Source organism: Mustela nigripes, chromosome 4 (genome assembly GCF_022355385.1).
Source record: "Mustela nigripes isolate SB6536 chromosome 4, MUSNIG.SB6536, whole genome shotgun sequence".
Classification (NCBI taxonomy): Eukaryota; Metazoa; Chordata; class Mammalia; order Carnivora; family Mustelidae; genus Mustela; species Mustela nigripes.
The window spans coordinates 17,251,177-17,267,967 of NC_081560.1; the positions used below are offsets into that span (position 1 = coordinate 17,251,177).

At 38.7% G+C, this 16,791-nt stretch overlaps 1 protein-coding gene across 1 annotated transcript in view; it reads right to left on the minus strand.

Annotated features, from left to right (window-relative positions):
- The window catches only part of NUP205 (nucleoporin 205), an 82,435-nt gene that overhangs the window by 11,316 nt on the left and 54,328 nt on the right, over positions 1 to 16,791 (minus strand). Inside the window, exons 31-35 of the mRNA XM_059396344.1 lie at positions 11,727 to 11,875; positions 9,625 to 9,816; positions 8,615 to 8,736; positions 6,692 to 6,830; positions 3,875 to 4,001 (exon numbers count right to left, since the gene is read on the minus strand). Of these exons, the coding sequence (XP_059252327.1) occupies positions 3,875 to 4,001; positions 6,692 to 6,830; positions 8,615 to 8,736; positions 9,625 to 9,816; positions 11,727 to 11,875 (729 nt within the window). The remainder of the gene's footprint in view (positions 1 to 3,874; positions 4,002 to 6,691; positions 6,831 to 8,614; positions 8,737 to 9,624; positions 9,817 to 11,726; positions 11,876 to 16,791) is intronic.

Sequence of the window (16,791 nt, forward strand, 5' to 3'; positions counted from 1 at the left end):
CTTCGGCTCAGGCCATAATCTCAGGGTTCTGGGATCAAGCCCCGCATCAGGCTCTCTGCTCAGTGGGGAGCCTGCTTCCTCTCACTTTCTGCCTGCCTCTCTGCCTTACTTGTCATCTCGGCTGTCAAATGAATAAATAAACTCTTAAAAAAAAAAAAATCAAATCTTAGGGCACTTGGGTGGCTCAGTCAGTTAAATGTCTGCCTTCCATTCAGGTCATGACCCTGAGTCCCAGGATCAAGTCCCACATCATGCTCCCCACTTGGTGGGTAGCCTCCTTCTCCCTCTGACCCTCCCCGCTCTGGTGCTCTCTCTCTCAAATAAATAAAGTCTTTTAAAAAAATAAGTAAAAATGAAATAAAATAAAAATCTTAAAAAAAAAAAAAAAAGACTACCAATTCTCAGTTTCCGTAAGACCATTCTACTAAATATCAGTTGAGTCCTCTATGTACCGTTTATATCCGTCTCTACTCCAAAACACTTTTTAGAATATTTGTGGGTCATAGAAAAAAATTAACCTGCTGACAAGTATTTGAGGAGGTATGAAACACCCAGGATAAGGGGACACAGTTATAAATGGGCTTATAATTTAATGGGAGCATTTAAGATAAAAAATATATATAGCAAAATTATGGGAGAATACAAAATAATACATCAAGGGTTAAACTACAGTATAGGGTTGATAGGAGTTAAAATTGTTAGAAGTTTGTTGAAAAAAATTTGGGAGGGTATTTGGCATTATCTTCAAAAAAGTTTTAAGCATATATATTTTCAGACCAAACACTATCGAAATTTTTCAAGCCTACCACCTCAAATCTACAAAAACACATATGTGTACAAAGACACACACACAGTTATTAAATGCCACACTTCTGGAAATTAAAAAAAAGACTGGCAACAGTCAACATGTTACAGGGATATGCTTAAACAATAAAGATCTGATTAGCTCTCATAACTGGAGAATCATGCAGCCAATTTTTAAAAATGAGGTAGGAACTCTATGTGATGATGAGAAAAGATCTGGAAAAAAGTTACACAGCAGTGTGTATAGTATGATTTCATTTGTGTAGGGAGGTGACAGTTTTATATCATATGCATAGAAATGTCTAGAAAAATAAATTGATTACTGATTCCTTTTAGAGAACAGGAACTGCCAGTCATTGTATTTTCACTCTATTCTTTTATTTTGTTTGAATTTATCATCAGCATGTTAAAAAAAAAAACCTGTTTTTCCAAATACAATCTTAATACCCTAACAGGGTCAAATGATGCTAGTAAGCAAAATACAAAAATTTTAGGCATTTAAAAAAATTAATGACAGGAGAGTTCATGAATATAACGATCTTACCAGAGGATATGATAAATTCTCTCTATCCTATCTCAGCACTTTTGGTGCTGAATGAAGTTGCATCATAGAATGAAGCAGCATCACAGAATGTCCCTTCTGTTGGGGCACCTGGGTGGCTCAGTCAGTTAAGTGTCTGCCTTTGGCTCAGGTCATGATCCCAGGATCCTGGGATCAAGTCCCGCATGAGGCTGCCTGCTCAGCGAGGAATCTGCTTCTCCCTCTCTACCTCTCCCTCCTGCTCGCTCTCTCTCTCTCAAATAAATAAAATGTAAAAAAAAAAAAAAAAAAAGAATGTCTCCTCTGTCATCAACCTACAAAATGAATGCAATTCGCCAAAAAGGGGGTGGCGGTGGGGGGACTTAGGCCGTAAACACTAAAAAATGGTGATGGCAAAGGACAAAAATAAGAGAAAATTCTGGTGAAGTAAGTAGCATTATTCAGCTTCATGACCCTTATTCCACTCCTCAGATGCAGTGAAGGAAAGAAGATAAACCAAAAACTCTTGCAAATTCTTATGAAGACTCTTCAGTTTGCAGAGAAATCTTTTAGAGTAATTAGGCAAGGCCTAGAGAAATCAAGGGAAACCCGTTAGGAGGAGAACCATTACAAAGCACCGTGGGACCTCAGCAGAGGTAAGAAGGATGACCTGACTGGTTTCATCTGAAGACACTGGGATGATCTGGGGAAATGAGCCTAACAAGCACACAGGACTGAGATACACCACGACTGCGAGGAGTGGAAGCTGCACTCTCATCCGAATAAGCACCACGTCCCAGTGCTTCCCCAGGCACCGCACTCTGCCCTGCCAAACACTCTTTCTCTCCCAGTACAAAAGGGCCCAAGCACCGATACCCCATGGAGAGAAAAACATATTGGGGTTGTGGGGAGCAGAATCATGGGCTGGCCTCGGACTTGGCAGCAGGTTAAAAATGGAGGTAGTGTAGCCTACGAGTTCACTGCACGGGCTCAGAAGCCATACTGGCTGGGAAACCACAACACCAGTATTATCCATGTGACTTTGGACAAGGCAACCTCTCTGTGCCTCTCTGTGCCAGGCACCCCAAAATTAAATAGCTTTCTTAAACTGCACATAAGAGGTAATCTTGTTCTTGTTAGTTGTAAAATGTAGAAAATAAGGCACGTTCTCATAAGCTCTTGTTCTCTTAAGTTGTAAAACGTAGAAAATAATCTCGTCAGGCCGTTGTGAGGAATAAATAAATATACTAAATGTTTAAAATAAGTACTTGGCACATTATGCTTAGTAAATAAGAGCTACAAGTTCTGAGGTAAATAAAATCATAATCAGCCATGCCATCATTCATGAATAAAGGCAACTTTTAGACATTCATCAACATTAGAGTATTTAGGGAGCATAATATACTTTTCCTTGGGAAAAGGGACCTCAGTACAAATTAAAAATACCAAGAGATAGGGACGCCCGTGTAGCTCAGCCGGTTAAGCGTTCGACTCAGGGTCCTGAGATCTAGCCCAGGCATTGGGCTCCAGCACCAGCTCCGTGCTTAGTGCAGTCGCCTTGCCCCTCCCCCTGCTCACAAGCACTCCCTTCCTCTCCCTCGCTCTAATTCTTTCTCCAATAAATAAAATCTTTAACAAAAAACGAAACAAAACAAAAAAAGAGCTAATAGCTCTTAGGCTCTCAGAGTGAAGAAACACTTGTCTGGAATTCCGCAATGTTTTCAGAGTCTCTTCAATTAATTCTTTAATCAGTTAAGTTCATGTAAAAATAAATAGTTTCTTGTTTTTTAAAGATTTTATGTATTTATCTGACAGCAAGAGAGAGAGAGAGAGCCTGACCTGGGGCTCAATCCCAGGACCTCAGGACCACGTCCTAAGCTGAATGCAAATGCTTAACGACTGAGCCACCCAGGCACCCCAAAACTAAATAGCTTTCTTAAACTGCACATAAGAGGTAATCTTGTTCTCATAAGTCACCTCAGGATATCCCAGTCTCTCCTGTACGTGCATAATCAAAAAACAGTGTCTGAGAAGCCACTCACCAAATGTTAACATGTGGTGATTCTGTGCTTGCTTCAGCAGCACAAGGATTGAAAAAAAACACTTGCTAATTTCCAGGCAGTGAGGTTTTGAGTATTAATTATTTTCTTTAACTTTCTGAATTTTTTGGTATGATCATATATCATCTTATACATATAAACTTACTAATTAAAAAAGAAAAAGAGGCTGGGCGCCTGGGTGACTCAGTTGAGCAACTGCCTTTGGCTCAGGTCATGATCCCAGACTTCCAGGATCAAGTCCTGCATCGGGCTCCACGCTCCTTGGGGAGTCTGCTTCTCCCTCCGACCTTCTCTCTCATGCTCTCTCTCACTCATTCTTCCTCAAATAAATAAATAAAATCTTTAAAAAAAAAAAAAAAAAGGCAGTTAACTCCGTTAGTACCAATTTCAATAAGTCCTATGTACTGCAAAGCCATAAAAACCTCATTCTATGAAGTGTACATCAGTCTGTAGAGAATTATTCAAAGTCCGTTCAACATACTCAACTCACCAGGAAGGGCTGCTTTACTTATAATTCCTGTCAGCAGAGCCAGTTCCTGCAAGGAGCCGGCGCTCACGTCCTGACAGCGCAGGATCGCTTGGATGGTATCCGAATGGGAAATGAGAAACTGCAGCACCTGAGCCGGGCCAAGGGAGGAGAAACAGAAAAAAGGGAGGTCAAGACGAGCACATTTTTTCTACATCTGTAATTCATCTTTTTAATAAAGCCAAAGCACCAAATGTGATGTCATGAATCACAGTGAACGTAATTTAAGTGACTGTCTTCTGCATTTATTGTTTATTTCCTCAAGAAGCAAACATTTACCTAAAATGCAAAAGAAAACCAAAGATGATTTCAGCTTTTAGAAATTACTGTACTCAGAGGCTAGGGTAGAAAAGTATAATATAACTTACAACTACTACATGAAAACTATTACTTGACCCTTATTTTGTTTATTTTTATCTAAATGGAACTAGAATAGGAATTTAGAATGAGTGGGGATAAAAATCCCTGAATTTAAGTTGCTCTGTGAAAATCTGACTAGCCTGACATGAAAACAATCACATAAAAGCTTTTGTTAAATTCTCCTTTTGATATAATACAAATATGATAAAAATCCTGACCTCTAAACTCTGCCCTTCCACTGTGGCATTTTCAAGTGAACTTTCATGGAGGAATCCAATTATTTTTACATGTAATGTCTTCTCAACTAGATCATAAATGCCTCGAAGGCTGAACTATGTTAAAACAAGCCAAACATCTGAATCACTCAGGAACTGTGCCCCCTTTTATTTTTTATTCAGATTCCTGGCCTTAGCCTGTAACTATTGGATATAGAACTCTGCAATCTTATTATTATTATTTTTTTTAATGAGGGTTCCATGCTGGGTCCCAATGTGGGGCTTGAACTCACAACAGTGAGATCAAGACCAGAGCTGAGATCAAGAGTTGGATGCTTAGAGAAAGGGGAACCCTCCTACACTGTTGGTGGGAATGCAGGCTGGTGCAGCCACTCTGGAAAACAGTGTAGAGGTTCCTCAAAAAGTCGAAAATAGAGCTACCCTAGGACCCAGCAATCTCACTACTGGGTATTTACCCCAAAGATACAAATGTATTGATCCAAAGGGGCACGTGCACCGGAATGTTTATAGCAGCAGTGTCCACAATAGCCAAACTATGGAAGGAACCTAGATGTCCATCAACAGATGAATGGATAAAGATGTGGTGTATATATATAATGGCATACTATGCAGCCATCAAAAAACCGAAATCTTGCCATTTGCAACAACATGGATGGAACTAGAGGGTATTAATGCTAAGTGAAGTATGTCAATCAGAGAAAGACAATTATCATATGATCTCTCTGATAGGAGGAATTTGAGAGGCAGGGCAGGGGGTCATGTGGGGAAGGGAGGGAAAAAAATAAAACAAAATGAGATCGGGAGAAAGACAAACCATTAAGAGACTGTTAATCTCATGAAACCAACTGAAGGTTGCTAGGGGGTGGTGGGATAGGGATAGGGTGGCTGGGTTATGGACACTGGGGAGGATATATGCTACAGTTTAAGTGCTGTGAAGTGTGTAAGCCTGATGATTCACAGACCTGTACCCCTGAAGCAAATAATACATTATACGTTAATTAAAAAAAAAAAGTTGGACACTTAACTGACTGGGCCACCCAGACACTCCTCAGTAATTTCTATTTTTAAAACAAGCTCCTCAGGGGATTCTGCCACAGCCAGTACAAGAGTGCTATTAGAGAATCTTGTATCATCAGAATGTCCCACTTGTAATTAAAAAAAAAATCTTAATCTCAATAAAGGAGAAGACAAGGAAAGTCTTTTGAGTTTTAAAGAACTGACTCCAAGGCCACATACAGAAGTGGCAGGACGTACTAAAGCAGCATAAAACAAGGGGCCATGCTGGAAAGAGCAGCATTCTACCTCAGTGACATAAGCCTAAAGACTGATGGCAGGGAGGGGCACCTGGGTGGCTCAGTGGGTTAAAGCCTCTGCCTTCGGCTCAGGTCATGATCTCAGGGTCCTGGGATCGAGCCCTGCATCAGGCTCTCTGCTCAGCAGGGAGCCTGCTTCCTCCTCTCTCTCTCTGTCTACTTGAGATCTCTGCCTATCAAATAAATAAATAAAATCTTTAAAAAAAAAAAAAAAAAGACTGATGGCAGGGAGAACACCTAAAATTACCATAAAGTATGACACAGTTCCTGGGGGTGTCACAATAATAGAGCAGTATAATCAAAATCTGCTAGTCATAATGGTAAGTCTCATCAGTGAATGGCTAAACTATACACAGATTATTAGTTTAAAGAAACAAAGTGGGTTTTTTTTTGAAGGTTTCATTGAAAAGGGATGAAAATAAAACTGATTTCTGGTGCTCAATGAAAAAGATTTTTATTAGTTAGAAAATTCACTTATCTCAATTCGTTCTCTAAATATCACAACCCAATGGGCCATAATCATCTATCTTCCATATTTTCTGCAAGGCCTAAAATGGTGTACGGCCTCTCAATAAATCTCTGGTTAAATTACATTTTAGAAGCCAGTTTATTCCTATTACAATAACCACTTTCTTTTACAGAAGAACAAATTTAGAGATCTTGCTTTCCATCTCACTATTCTATTCTTCGCTGTGGGGTTTCATTCAAATAAGAGCGGGTCAATGAAGTTCACAGCAAAGTACTAGGGGCTGGCTTTCGACGCCTAGGGCTGTCACAGATAGTATGGTCAAATCACGGATGTGGTCTATGCCTCGGGTTTGTGCAGTGGTAAAATGAGGACCGACACCGTCTATACCAAGGGCTCTTCTCACCTGCCCCGCTGCCTGCAAGTGCTGGGCCGTGCTGGACGTGAGGATGACCTGGCACAAGCGGAGCGCCGGGAGCAGAATCTGCCGGTAGCGGTCCACCGGGGCGGGGATGAACACTGGCGGGTCTCTCATGCCGAACATGCTTCATTCATTTCCACCCAACAAGGAGAGAGCGACAGTCCAAGAGTTAAGGGATGCTAATAGTTCCTGCCCATCTCCATGGCAAGCAATCACAGGTGCCTGATTAAGGTGTGAGGCTACTAAGGAGAACTCGGCATCCCGTACCAACAGTAAAAACGGAGTTATTTCAATTCTGAAAAATCGTGGTAAAGAAAATCTGTATAATTTGAAGACAATGCTTAGAACTTCAATATATTTATTCTACTCTAAATGCTTCTGTGGGCCACAAAAACTACAAACAAGAAACAGATAAAAAACTTTATTTTCTCCACATTTCCTTCTCCTGTACGCAGAGCCACAAATGAGTCCACATTGTCCATTACACTAATAAATCAAGATTTGAAAAAGTTAAAATGAGGGGCACCTTGGTGGCTTAGTTGGTTAAGCAACTGCCTTCGGCTCAGGTCATGATCCTGGAGTCCCGGGATCGAGTCCCACATCGGGTTCCCAGCACCACGGGGAGTCTGCTTCTCCCTCTGACCTCCTCCCCTCTCATGCTCTCTGTCTCACTCTCTCTCTCGCTCAAATAAATAAATGAAATCTTTAAAAAAAAAACTTAAAAAAGTTAAAATGAGGCTGTAAAATTTCACTTTTAAAATAAAGTATTAATAAGCTATCATTTATTATAAATGTTTACATTTAAATTTTTAAACAAAAGAAAATGGTTGCCTGTTGAAGAGAAGGGAATGGAAGCAAAATACAGAAATAAGAAAAAGGCTTTGCACAGACAAGTGATTAGATGCCAATAGCTAAAGAATGTAATTAACTCAATCCTCTTTACATAAAGGGGAAAATAATAATTCTCATGTTTAAGATTTCAGAAAGCAATATAAAAAGAAAAAAAAACATTTCTTTGCTGGAGGTAAAATAGTTCTACAGTTAATCCTGAAATACTCAAATATTCAATTTGGCAATTGATCTTTTGACAAAAATTAGTAAAACTGACCTAAGTGTTATTTACTGCTAAGAGGGTATGCTAACAATATTGTAGCCAGGTAGACAAAAATGAGGGAAAAAAAAAACCCATATTCAAACTGAACTGAGATATCTGTTAAAAAGCTTGAAACCTAAAAATAGTTTGACTAAAAGATTTCAAATGTGCAAAGAGTTGGTAAAATGATACAAGAAAAATATAAAATACTATTCAAATCATCAGGAATAGGAAATCTACAACAAATTATAATTTCACTATAATACTTTAAAGAATCACACTACAACTAAAAATAAATGTGTTTTTTTGAAGACTTTATTTAGAGAAAGAGAGCAAGCACAAGTGGGAGGGGTAGACAGAGAGAGAAAATCTCAAGGAGGTATCGAACTGACCTCTGGGGCCAATGCAGGGCTTGATCTCAGGACCCTGAGATCATGACCCAAGCCAAAATCAAGAGTCAGATACTCAGTCACCTGGGCTACCCAGGCACCCCTAAAAATATATGTTCTATTGAACAGAACACTAAAGTTGGGAAGAAAAACATTTACTAATAAAATCCTCTATTTTCCTCTTAACATTACTGCTCTAAAATGGAAAGGATTAGGTCCCTCCTACTTTTATCCTCACTAGCAACTTCCATTTATTAGTAAATGGCAGGACAGAGGACCCAAAAAGCGTCATCAAGATGAAAGAATACTGCTCAAACAGAATGATAAACCAATGGCAAAATAATGTTTGGAATATTTTTTTTCCTCACTGATCCTTTACAGTGAAGAATTAGTAAGGAAACAGCACCAACGTGTAGGGACACTTACCTCTGTGGGTCCATCTCTGGGCGCATGTCATAGACCTGGCACTGTGCCAGTCTCACTATCACCCCAGACCTCAGCAGCTCTAAAGCACCCTGCTGTATCTTAGCCACTCTTGTAAGAAATGCCTAAGAAGTTACAAAGGGAAAAACATCAGTACAGAAATCATTTCCAAGGGCCTCAGATAAAAATAAGACTCTCTCCCAGCACATTTCTGATCTTCGATCACACTGAAGAGAAACTCTGAGCTAGCTATGCAGGGGCACATTAGACTACATTTCTCAGGATTCTGTGAGGACTGAATGGCACCACACATCTCAAGTGCTACCTCCAGTGCCTTGCATGAAAATAAGTACTCAACTCCACAGGAGTTTCTCTTACCATCATGTGGGCATAGGGAGGGCAGGGAAGACTGTTTTGCCCACAGCTCTATCTCTAGTACCTAGTGCCACACCTGACATGTAATGGGTATTTAATAAATACTTACTGAATAACCAAAGGAAGGGAAAGAACTTCATAAGGAATCTAAACTTCAGTGCTCCTATTATTATGACACGGTAGTGTTTTCAACCAGGAGGGAACAGAGAAAAAAAATTTGGAGGAAAGGAAATGATGGATTATAGGCTGTCCTGAAAATCCTGTGTTAAACTAGAACTAGCACATCGATACTAGAATGTTCACCAGGCAGCTAATGGTCTGAATTTTATTGTGAAGAGAAAATTTTGCTCATGGCTCTCCTCAGAGGACTGAGTGTCCAATCATTTGCCATCATCAGCAACCTGACTGAGTAGTGGTTCCATGACCCAACCAACACCCTCAGGATCACTTCAACTCAACTTCAGCAGCCTAGAAGACGCATTTCTAACACGGTTCCAAATTTCAAACTCCTTAAAATGATTACAGCTTACATGACAGAAATATTCGAAATGGTGGTCACATTAATGTTCTTTAATCTATTTACAGCTCTAAGAGGCAGTGAGCTGTTGACCTAACTTCAAATGAACATAAAGCCTTACCATTTTGGATTCGTAAGTATAAAGCGCTTTTAAAAGGGGAGGTTGTGGAGTTAGTAAGCTTTGCAAAGTATGGTCATCTTCTACCAAGCTGTCCACAAGCACCTTCAAATAGCCACTGTTAGAAAGATACAAAAGCCACTGCTGCTGCTTGTCTACGGAGACAATCCGATCAAGAAGAGCCAGCGCCAGCATCTGAGGGAAAAACAAATCACAGTCTGGCCACCAGAATCATCAACAGAAACTGCCTTCATGTGAAAATACTTAGCACTTTTCTTACAACGGGAATGGTAGCTAACAATAATATTTTCTTATTTTGTGGGTTTGTTTGTTTTTTTTTGAGAAACTGAAAGCTATGCATACAGAATCTCAGTTTATTAATAAAAGGAGGAAAGGGACTTTTTAAAATAGCTTTTTTTTTTCCTAACTGTGAAGTTTTAATTGCTCATTACAGGAAACCTAGAAAATATAGAAAAGAATATAGAAATACATGGTCTGTTAATCCATTTTTGGTCTCTCTCTCCTCCCAGTCTTTTTTCTTTTCTTTTCCTTGTTTTGTGTGTGTGTGTGTTTTTTTTTAAAGATTTTATTTATTTGAGATAGAGAGCGAGCGAGAAAGAGAACACGAGTAGGGACGGGGAGAGAGAGAAGCAGGCTCCCCGCTGAGCAAGTGTCCCAATGCAGGGCTCGATCCCAGGACCCTGGCATCATGACGCAAGTGGAAGGCAGACACCCACCTAACTGAGTCACCCAGGCACCCCAGTCTTTTTTCAATGCATAAGAACACTTACACTTTTTCAACATAATTGAGAACTTACTATATAGTTTATATCTTATCCTATTTCTTAAAATCTCATTTCCCACAGTCTTCAAACACAGTTGACCCTTGAACAACACAGGGGTTAGGAGCACAGTGGAAAATCCACGTATAACTTAAGAATCCCCACTGCCTTACTTACTAACAGTCTACTGTTGACCAGAAGCCTTGCTGGTAATATAAACAGTAGATTAAAACAAAAAACAAAAAACAAAAAAGAGTAGATTAACATATGTTTTCTATGTTCTATGTACCATATACTGTATTATTCCAATAAAGTAAAGCTAGACAAGAGAAAATGTTATTAAGGAAATCATATGAAGGGGGAGCCTGGGTGGCTCAGTCAGTTAAGCGTCTGCCTTCAGCTCAGATCATGACCCCAGGGTCCTGGGATCAAGCCCAGCATTAGGATCCCTGCTCAGCAGGGAGTCTGCATCTCCCTCTCTCTCTGCCTTTCCCTCCCTCTGCCTCCTTGTTCCTGCTCATGTGCTCTCTCTGTCTCTCACTCTCTCTGTTAAGATAAATAAATAAAATCTTTTTTTAAAAAATCTTAAAAAGAGAAAATACATTTACAGTGCTGTACTCTATTTGTCAAAACAAATCTGTGTGTAAGGATGGCCGGGTGGCTCAGGTGGTTAAGCGACTGCCTTCAGCTCAGGTCATGATCCTGGAGTCCAGGATTGAGTCCCCTATCGGGCTCCCTGCTCAGTGGAGAGTCTGCTTCGCCCTCTGACCTCCCCTCTCGCATGCTCTCTGTCTCTCTCAAATAAATGAAATCTTTAAAACAAACAAACAAATCTGTATATAAGTGGACCCATGCAGTTCAAATCCATTGTTGTTCAAGGATCACTTGTATATGATTCAGAGGCTATGAAATTCTCCACTAGCAGGAAGTCATTTTCTCACTGCATTATCACCAGTATGACACAATATTTTAAAAGAACTATAAATGTAAGAAAGACATATTCAGTATAAAAGCTGTGCCTCCAGCATTCTCTTAACCAAAATCTTCCTTAAGCAGCATTTCTAACAGTGTAGGGCCAATCTCACAATCAGCAAAAAGATTATTCTGAGGGAAAATTCTAAAAAAAAACTGAGATTCTGAACAGAATTAAAACATACGAATAAACAACAGAAATTCCAAATCATAGCAAGTAAGAAAATTCACTAAAATATATTATAGAAAACAATTCTCAATATGCAACACGCATTTGAAAAGTTGATTCAGTTTATACCTTAGTAAGTCAAAACACTTATTCACTCATTCTGCTAAATAGAGTTACTATACCCTTCCAATCTCATGACCATCACAGGCATCTCGACAGACCACTTCCATGAGCGCAGCACCGTAGCTCTCAATGATGGCTATGTTTTCTCGCTGTAATTTACTAAATACATCTTCAGGGGCTGTCAGCCTTTCCCACATGGTTTTCTTGGCTAATAGGGTTATAAAAGAAAACATCGAAAATACTCCAATAAAAAACAGTTTGGTAACTGAGTACACCTCATACAGACGAGAAAAAAATCCCTTCATTATCGCATGTACCCACAGGCCCACCAACCAAAGGGTCCACGCAGGCGAATGTCAAGGACCCAACGCACACATTCCATGTATGTACACTAAGATAACAACGGTATTAGGAGAAGGATAGACTAGTTATTCTTAAAGAAATCAAGATGAATTATAAGAGTACAAGAGAACCAATACCCTGTGTTTATTCTGCTAACCAACCTATTTTCATCCCTTATTGAGATCTATGAGAAATGTGGCTAAAAAAATCAGGTACAACGTAGACCAGTATCTGCTTCCCAAAAAATTAAGATAATTTTATTCTTTTATATTGTGTAATTGAAATACTTATTAAAAGAAAGAGTATACCCTGTATCTTAAAGATATGATCATACATCATATATCTTAAACATGAGATTCACGTAACCTTCCAGAAAAGTTTCAAAAGTATATTACATAAAGCCATGACCTGTATTTGAAACCAATCTTGTGATGTTTTTTCCACCTACTACACAGCAGCTGTTTTAAAATCAAAGAAAAGTTCTCGAGATTAACTGATCAGAATGGAGAGTAAAAATGAAGCAGGATTAATCATGAAAAATAAAAAAGTTAACCCACATTGGGCCTACATTCCATTATAAAGTTTGCAGCAGGCAAACTTTCAGTTTTAATATTTTTTCCCTAAAATATTTTTAGCACTACTATGAATTTTATTTGTTATAGTTATTTTTAATTTCAAATAGTGTCAAAGGAGGGTATGTTTTGACGTTTCTCAATGTCACTCCCTTCGGTCATATGGTCCCACCTACTTCTCAGCCTCACTTTCCACTCTTTGCCTCTCCCACTAGCTGCCACCACACGAGCCTTTATGTTTCTGAAATTTACCACTTTGGCCTCAGGATCTCGTGCACTTTGATTTCTCATGGTTTTCCTCAGGTCTCAGCATGGCTGCCTCCTCTTCATCATTCCAGCCTCTAATGTCACTTCTCAACTACCTCCAACACTCCCTCCACTACTACATACAGACACATCACAAACTGTCCCTTCTTCAAACATACCTTATAAATTACTGCCATACAAACTTTTCTAAATACCAACTTCGTATAACTTTTCTAAATAATTTAAAATGCCTGGGGCACCTGGGTGGCTCAGTCAGTTAAGCAGGTGCCTTTGGCTCAGGTCATGATTTCAGGGTCCCAGGATTGAGTCCCCATCAGGCTCCCTGCTCAGTGGGAACTCTGCTTCTCCCTCTGCCTCTGCCGCTGTTCATTGTCTCTCTCTCAAATAAATAAATAAAATCTTCTAAAAAACAAAAAACCACTGTATAGTTTTGGGGCACCTGGGTGGCTCAGCTGTTAAGTATCTACCTTCGGCTCAGTCATGATCCCAGGGATCAAGCCCCACATGGAAATCCCTGCTCAGCAGGGAGTCTGCTTCTCCCTCACTCACTCCCCCTGCTTGTGTTCCCTCTCTGGCCGTCTCTCTCTCTGTCAAATAAATAAATAAAATCTTATAAATAAATAAATAAATAACGAAATAGCTGTCAATGCTTAATCCAACCATCTCTAACACTGCAATTTCATTGTCAAGGTCATTAATAATACGGTCCTACCCTCTCTACTTGACTTTATTTGCCATCAACCTTCTCCCCTACTTATAGGCCACTCTCCTTAGTCTTTACTCCCTCCTAGTCTGGGCTTTGCCTGAAAAGCCCTCCGCCATTTATTCCTGTGTAAATACATCTTTACCTGCAAAGAACAGTGAAAGTCTTAATCTTTTCTTTTATCTCTTACCTCTTATAGATTCATACTTGGGGTTTGAAAACTAAGGACTGCGGGCAAAATCTGACCTGTTTTTAAAAAGCTTAATGAAAATGCAACAAACTCACGGTCCTTCATTTGCAGTCTCTCTGGCTGCTATCACACTATAATGGCAGGGTTGAGTAGCTGCAACACACAGCATATGGCTTGCAAGCCTAAAATACTTACTATCTGGCCCTTTACAGAAAAAGTTTGCTGGCATCTGGACCATATCATCCAATTTAACACTTCCTCTTTTATAAGTACATATATTGTCATTTCTACTAGAATATAATCCTTATGAAAACAAGAACCCAATTAGTATTTTCTGCTTCTTAGATTAAAAATAACCAACCCCACCAAACGATTACTGATTTTTATTTGTATTACGAAAAACTGGAAATGATCCTAATGTCCAAAAATGGGTAAGCTAAATAAATTACAGTATTTTCTAAGTGATAAAATGTACAGAGCTATTAAAAACATTACTTAAGAAAAAAGTTCATAAAATATTGAGTGGAGAGAAAAGGGAAATTATAAATAAGTACAAAATGATGGCTGACTCTAACCAAAATCTTGTGGTAGTTCTTAGCAGGGTAAAATGTGTGACCTCTTCTTCCTCTTATTTATTAGTATGTTCTAAACTTCCTACATTCAGTATGTATTTTGAAATAAAAACTAAAAGCTAAAAATGGTTTCTAAATGCCTGATTATTAACTTTTAGTCAGGTTCTCAGGTTTGATTTTTTTGGTTTTTTTTTTGAGAGACAGAGAGAGAATGCATGCCCATGTGTGTGAATTATGGGGGCAGAAGAAAAGGGAGAGAATCTTAAGAAGGCTCCATGCCCAGCTTAGAGCACAAAACAGGGCTCCATCTCACAACCCTGAGATCATGACCTGAGTCAAAATCAAGAGTCAGTCACTTAACAAACTGAGCCACCCAGGCAGCCCAGGTTCTAAACGAACAAATGAGAAATGGACATCTAAAATTCACATCAAGCAAAGAGCCTACACGTAACTACAATACATACACATATAGCTGCAGCTAGTGTTTTTAAGTCTCTTATTGGAATCAGACTCAAAAGAACAGAGTCAATAGCAGGTATGATTCTCTATGAAATCCTTTTAGTCCCACTATTTTATGAATTATACATGTATTTATACTATAATACCAGATCCCACTAATGCCTAGATCATAAAAACTGAGAATCTCACCAAAGGAGTCTAAAAAATTTAATAATGGCAATAGATTGTCTTTTCTAAACCCTTTTTTACAAAAGATGAATTGATATTATGGTTTCACAAAGAATAATATTCTTGCTCAAAAGTTACAAAAGCCCCCAAAGAATTATGAGCAGAACAGAAAATTCCTTATTCTTATGAAAATTTCTAATGATTACTTATAAATAAAGTATAAAACTGAGTATCATTAACTTGTCAAAATTAAGAGAAAAGAAAAGCCAATTTAAAACTATGAGAACATGGGGTGCCTGGGGGGCTCAGTCAGTTGAGTGTCCAATTCTTGATTTCGGCTCAGGTCATGATTTCATGGCTTATGAGATCAAGCCTTGTGTTGGGCTCTGCACTCAGTGGGGAGTCTGCTTGAAGATTCTCTCTCTCTGCCACCACCCCCCCACACATGAGCATGCACGCACGTGCTCTTTCTCAAATAAATAAATCTTTAAAAAATAAAGAACACATGAGAAAAGCTTATAATAAAGTGTTTAAGATTGTAACAATTTAAACACTTTCAAAATTAAGTAACTGAACCAACATCTTCCATATAGCTGTACCAATCAGCTTATCAAGTTGAATGATAAGCTCCTAGAAAATGAAAAGTTATTAACTTGTTTTAAAAGCAATATAATCCATTTTACTGAGATTACACTAGAACATTCAAACAGGGCTAATCTCATGGAGATAAAACTAAGGCAGATATACTACACTCTCTACTCTGAAGTGTTAGCATAATTTTATAAATAAACTTCTACTGAAAACATTAACCTGATAAAAAAAAAAGTGCTAAAAATGTGTTATCTTTGTAATTATCAATCTGTATTTAAATGGAAAGTATTTTTATAATACTAGAGTTTAGGAAACAAACCAAAAAAGAAATTAGGAATATAACAATGGTGCCTCCTATTAAACATTTAGGCTCTGGTCAAATTATCCATATTTTCTCCTAGTGGTCACTGGTAAAAAAAGAACATAAAAGGTGAAAAGAATACAAAGAGAGATAGTCACGATGTCAACTCTTGTCAACTAACCCCTAGGGATTACACATGCAAAAGCAATGTCATATTTTCACTACCATGTTCTTAACTGGAAAAACATCTAAGAATCTTCCGTATAAGAAGACATGTAAGAATTCACTCAGAGAACGTATGGTTTTGTTCCTCCCCAGATCTGCACTGACAGCTCGAGGTGATGAAATCTACCTGTAGGGATTTTCAGAAAGCTAACTATACACTTAAGAGCCATCTGAATTCCTTTTTCCCTAAACTATATGTTCCTATCCCTTGTCCATTTTTTCTACTGGGTTATTGATTTATAGGTGCTCTTTACACACTAGAAATTAGTCACTTAAAACATGAGCTACAGGGGCACCTGGGTGGCTCAGTGGGTTAAAGCCTCTGCCTTCAGCTCAGGTCATGAACCTAGGGTCCTGGGATGGAGTCCCACATCAGGCTCTCTGCTCAGCGGGGAGCCTGCTTCCTCCTCTGTCTCTGCCTGCCTGCCTTTCTGCCTACTTGTGATCTCTGTCAAATAAATAAAATCTTTAAAAAAAAAAAAAAAAGTGAGCTACAAATACATTGCTGGCAGATATTATCTATCAAATTAAAAGGAAAAAATTACAAATTGCAAAAAGACAACAACAACAAAAAAGATGAAGATGTGAGATGCTCTGGTCGGGAGAAGGAACATTCTATTACAGATTGAGAAAGCCGAATTCTAATCTCAGATCTATTACAGACAAACAAGTCATTTAGTCTATGTAAATAAGATTCCTTTTACACAAAACAGGGAAAATAACTGCCCAGTATC